General features: G+C 38.4%; 1 protein-coding gene across 1 annotated transcript; it reads right to left on the bottom strand.

Moving 5' to 3' along the window:
• Positions 1-579: 579 nt before the first annotated feature.
• LOC149278321 (olfactory receptor 5V1-like) lies at positions 580-1,449 on the bottom strand. The gene has a single exon (XM_089502094.1). It carries the CDS (start codon positions 1,447-1,449, stop codon positions 580-582), a length of 870 nt encoding a protein of 289 aa, XP_089358220.1.
• Positions 1,450-6,190: the final 4,741 nt, after the last annotated feature.

Genomic DNA, 6,190 nt, shown 5'->3' with positions numbered 1-6,190 from the left:
AATTCTGTACTCTTAATAAAGAAATACAATAGTGTTTACAGAACAAAATAAGCAACATATATGCATTAAAACCCATTTGATATGTAGCTTCACATCCAAAGCATAGACAAGGTACTAATACCCAAGTATTATTATCCCACAAGGGTTTCCTTTGGAGCTGCAATCCTCTTGGATTTGTCAACATTTACAGAAAATATGTCAAGAAATGTCTTAAAACTGCCCTCAAATGGGACCTTATTTAAGAAGTTTTGCTACAAAAGAACAAGAGGGACCAGCTGGCAAACAAATCATCTTTGTGTTCCTCAAATGTCAACTAGTGACTTAAATACAAGACAAGCTAATCTGCCTGATTTTATTGTTAGACAATTTTCAGAGTGTTTTAATATTTGACAACTTTTTGGGGGAAGGGGGTCACATACTCATCTTCTCCCTTTTTTCAAATGTTGAGAACACAGATTAATAAATGCCACGATATGGCTTTCCTGGCAAACAGCGCTGTAGAATTCTAAGAGGGTTTCTTTTGTATCTACAAAGCTAATGTTTTTGTCAACATTTACAGAAAATGCGAGAACAAATTTGTTAATGTGAAATCTTAAACCTGCTCTCAAATAGGACCTTTTTTAAGGCTCTTTTAACTTCCTTGTTTCTCAAACAGTAGATAACAGGATTGAACAAAGGTGTGAGAACACTATATAGCATGGGGGACAACCTAATAATATCAAAGGTATTTCTTGGTGCGGGGCCAATATAATTGAAGTTACCTGTTACATAAAACACTGTTACAACGATGAGGTGAGAAGAACAAGTTGAGAAGGCTTTCTGCCTTCCTGACGCAGATTTGATCTTTAAGATTGTGGAAATGATGCGTGCATAAGAGACAATCACAAACCCAAATGGAATAATGCCCAAAAAGACATTTACTATGTATAATAACACATGACTGGAGTGGGTATCAGCGCAAGCTACTTTTAACAGAGGAGGAACATCACAAAAGAAGTGGTTTAAGTTTCTGGATACACAATATGTGAGTTTAGATGTCATGGAAGTGTGCAGGACAGAGTTGGAAAATCCACAAAACAAAGATGCAGCGACAAGATAAGAACATAAGTTCTTGTTCATGATGATCGGATATCTCAAGGGGTTGCAGATGGCTACGTATCGGTCATAAGCCATGGCTGCTAGAAGGAGGCACTCAGACCCTCCAAAGGAGATAAAAAAATATACCTGGGTAAAGCAACTTTCAAAGGAAATTCTCCTGTTACCTGTTATAGAGTTGAAAAGCATGGCAGGAAGAGTAACAGTAGAGTAACAAATGTCTAACATGGACAGATTACCGAGAAAGAAGTACATTGGTGTCTGGAGGTTGGAATCGACGCGTATAATGCTAAAAATGGCCAGGTTTCCCAGCAGAATCATCGCATAGATGATGGCCATCAGGGTCGACAGCATCGCACGTCCTTCTGAAAAGCCTTGGAGATTAAAATATTTCAATGAAGTCTGATTTTCCTCTGTTACCCAATTCATATCCTACACCTGTAGGAAAATAATTCAGATATCATAACCTTTGTATCATTATTTTGTGCAGGTATTTAGAGCATTATAGACAATAAATAAAGCCAAGTATTGGTATGTGCATATGGATACACTTCGGTAATAATTCTAATATACTGTCCATGCTGACACAAACGTAGGTGTGCTCTATGAAGGCTTTTCTCTTTTGCTGTAAGTGACAGCAAGCGAGTAAATTAATTCCTATAACCGGTTAATTTTCTGTCCCACCAGGGCCATGTTTCTTAAATAATATATTCCAGCTCCAAAGCTAGAACAGCAGGAAAAATAGAAGTAGACTACATGGCCCAAATGGTTCTCACCTGCCTTTAAATTCTATGTTTCTATAAGGTTGGATGGCAAGCTCCATGAGTGAGTCACATTTCCCACTAAATATGTGTGGATACTATATGTAGAGTGTCTACGTGGATCATAATCCGCTATATGTGCGCCCGCAGCTTCATGGCAAAAATCGCATGTTAGTCGCAGCCAGTAATACAAAGATTTGAAAAGATATCAGCGTGGATTTTCTAAAACGAATGGACAGACGGGCAGATATATCTCCAACGTGTTTTCTTAATTTCTGTGATCATAGTGGAAAAAATGTTATTGCGCCTACGTAGGAAACTGCATTTTGTGAAACAATAAATTGAAAATGTCCCCTTATTATGAACATCCCCATTTACAATGATATATCTTTAGGTCCTTGAGTTCTGAATTGATACAACAATTTTCAGAGACTTACTTCAGTATTTAAGCAGTACAAGGTTCTCTAGGGGAGAACATCATAACCCAGGAGATATGGAAGGCTTTCCAATTTTATATTCAGTGATTTACAATTTATCAAACATTATTAGGGCTAATTCAATACATGGTGCGGTTAGGGGAGCACAACCACTACTCGTATAAGGGGCCCGGGCAAGCAGGGGGACCCAGCCCCTTGATCTGTCATGACCTCCTCATTCACCCATCTGGTCTGTTACCTTGGACGTAGGTCTTGTGGGATTTGAGGTCCACGAGGCCCCTTTCTGGACTTTGTTCCAAACATGTGACGAGTCAATGAAAGAAGCATGGGGTGGGACAGAGACAGAGACAGAGCTGGGGAACCAACTATCTTTGTACTGAGCCCAGATATTTCTAATGGCTGCCCTGCTCACTAATATCACTATGCATTATGAAGGGCCAACGACAATAGACTGAACTGCAAGAAACTGTGACCTGGTCTTGTACAAAACAGTGCATTTCTTATGTGTGTGTATATATTTATTTATGTATTTATGTAGATATATATATATATCATATCTCTGGTAAGTATATTGAGTTCACTTTCCCTATAGCCTTTGGATTAGCAGATTTTTTTTAAAATGCCACCATTAGGAGAGGTCCTGTATTGAATCTATTCAGTCATGGATATTGTCCCTGGAAATGGCTACAGTGGAGCTGGATCCCCAGAACATCGATTTTTTGATAGGGAAGTTGTCCTCTTGGGTTCCTTCTGGCCCTCCTGCAGGCCCTCTGTCCTGGGGGGGGGTTACATATCCTTTACGGGCCACAGCCCCAGCAGAAATTTAGTGGATCCCTTGTGGCTATTACTGGCACGTTTTTCACCAACCCACGTTTTCTTCACTTCAGCTTGGGCTTCAAAAGGAAGAAAGAAAAGTCTGTGAGAGGGGATACACAAGATTCTCTGACCTTAAGGCCATGCATGCAGGAAGCTTAAAGTGCCTTGGAGGCCCCAGAGGTTGTACTTGGAGGCCCCAGAAGTTGTAGGGTAGGTTATATAAGTGCCGTCTGTACCTTTTAGTATGTATTTTCTGCCTTTGGGGCTTATATGCAGAATCATGTTATATATTTTTTAGCCTTTTTGCTGGGAATGAAGGAAGCCTGAAATGCCTCGTCCTCTCCAGTAAAGCTCCTAAATCTGGCTGTGCTTTTTTAGCACATTTTTTGCTGTTTTGCATGCATGCATTTGATGATTTTTTTTTGTCACAATTTGTGGTGGGAGGGACCCATTTGGTCAACATCCCTCCTTGAAAATTTTAGTGAGTCTCCTTTTTGGGGAGACCCTAAAAGATCCGCCCCCCATGACTTTGGTCCTGGATGGAAGGAAGGGGCTGCGTATAACCGTAGGAGGCATGCAGCCCCAGAAAATGAAGATTGGAGGCCTTAGTATCCACTGGCCCTACACTTTGGAACACTGGTTCACTTTGTTCATCAAAGGGTGAAGCACTGCTCCCTTCATATAGGAACTAACTTCCATCTAGTTACATGGGGTGTTTTGTTATGTAATACTTGTTCCCCTTGAAGTTTCTTTCCTGGGGCTAAATAAGTCTTCCTATCATCCCCTGGGGCCTTATATGACACACCCGGGGAGTCTCCAAGCAAGTTTATTCCAAACACAGCCAGAGATCTGCTGCCCAGATATGAACACAGCCGGAGTCTTCCAGTCAGCAAACCTGCCTAGGGCTGGCTGATCGACAAACCCGTCCTATATACCCAGACATGTTTCTTCTACCTTTTCACCCACACATACATAACGTGCCCTCTAGTGCTCCTCATTCATACACATCTGACTCCATAATTAATTTCCATCCTTTGGTTGTCCATAGTGTAACACGGACAATGCTGAGCTGATGGCACTGCTGGACATGTTCTGATTGTGAAGGAAAGTAAGCATGATACAGTAGGTTTCCTTGACTGACCACTGTGTATACGGTTCTCAACATTGCCCATTTCTTTGTGTTTCGTTAAAAAAAAAAACCCAGCACTTCTGGAAACCCTTCTGCCTTGAAATTTCTGCCTGGGAGTGACCTTGCTGAAGCAGTATAGCTACCTTGTGTCTTGTTACTGTGCTCGGTCTTGCCATGTGTAGGAGAGACTTTTGACGTTAAACGGACTTCAGCAACCTCAACTTGTTAGTGAGTTTGGCTGCTCCTCGTCTAGTTTTATTCCTCCTACACAATGGTTTCTATTTCTGTTAATGTTTGTTTTTCAACCTACATTTGGTGAGCATTCTTACTTTACAGGATTTTTCATACCCATCTAAAACATTTTGCACAGTACTGTGTGCCCATAAAGTCATGTCTTCATCCATTAGCACCAATCTTATCTTTTATTTTGCTTTGGCACTGATGGACAGTTTGCTTACGAATATGCTGCAAGCAAAGCATTAACGATGGCATCATTTCTGAAATTAGCTAAGTTATCTAAATTACATAAGGAATATTAATAGGAATTTAATTTCCCAGTGGCCATCTCTTCCTGCTTAAATACTATGGAACAACACAACTGCTTCATTAGATTAGAGGCACGAGCTGCCCACAAGTCTAGGTTTAGGAGTAACGAGAAAGGTAACAATAAGCCTAGTTTTAGAATCATCTGTGAGAAACAAGCAATACACCACTTCCAAGGTTAGTATATCAAGCAAACGTGTAATCGTGTATCTGGATGGAGCTGGAGTGTATAAAGAGACTTACAGATGTCTCCTGCAAGAATATTTTGGATTCTGTTGAACTACAACTCCCATCTTATGTCTAACTAGATCATTCTGGGAGTTGTAGTCCACCCTAATTTTTTAGGCATGTTTAAATAATGTAAATCCTGGCAAATATCTATCTATGTAAAAGTTATAGTAACGACATAGAATAATGCAGTACAATGAAATGGAATAGTATTTATTTGTCACTTAACCAAAATACAAGAAAACTCACTTTTTAAAGGAAAACAAAATAATTAAAACTGCCTGTGTCCTAAATTCTAATTACATATTTATACTCAGGGACAAATAAAGCCGTCAACAAATAAAGGGTTTAGTACACTCAATATTCAGATTAACAATCCTCTTTGTAACTGTTTTCTTGATATAAAACTCAATATAGTATTATGGCTTTGTCACTCTAAAATTACGTTAATTTGATGTTCACTGTTTTTTATGTATTTTCTGTTAAATTCAACAGTCAGCACCTGTCCTACTGTCATCAAAGTAAAAAGAAAAGATTTTTCTTATACCCCTAAATAGGTAAATCAGTCTTTGTGCAAGTGTAAGTATAAAAAGGTTAAGAAAAAATGGTGCTTATGCCTTAAAGAAGAAAAATACTGCGCTACACCATTTGTTAGTGATATATATATATATATATATATATAAATCACATTAATTACTTGTTTTATTTTGTTTCCTCATATGGTTTTTATACTCATCACTGTATCTATATCTGTTTGTTGTTGTGTGTTTTAACACTTCCCACTCTGTCTCTGTGAATACTTTAATAACACAATCTGATATTGTGCTGCTATTGTGCTCCTTGAAAACAGAATTTATTCAATTTTTTTTTTTTTTTAGGAATTTAACCCAATTAATTGATCTCAGCTTCTGACTATATCGATGTTTCAAATTGGTGAATTTCCAAAACTACAATAAATTTACTTTTAATTCACGTTATAACTTATTATCATTGTGAAAAAGTTATAAATCCTCCCGTGCGTTTGGATTTTTGTTAAAAAGAAATCACGATTCGCGTTAACCCCATGAAGTCTGGATGTCAACTGGAAGAATGAAAGGTACCATTATTTTTTCATTATTATTGATTTCTCGCAATTGGAATTTAACCATTTAAATACTGCATTTATTGTTTTATGTCCCCAG

This window comes from Sceloporus occidentalis, unplaced genomic scaffold (genome assembly GCF_023333645.1).
Source record: "Sceloporus occidentalis isolate IW3139 unplaced genomic scaffold, rSceOcc1.0.p SCAF_193, whole genome shotgun sequence".
Lineage (NCBI taxonomy): Eukaryota > Metazoa > Chordata > Lepidosauria > Squamata > Phrynosomatidae > Sceloporus > Sceloporus occidentalis.
The sequence above is the reverse complement of the archived record's forward strand: the minus strand, read 5'-3'. Positions and strand labels throughout refer to the sequence as shown.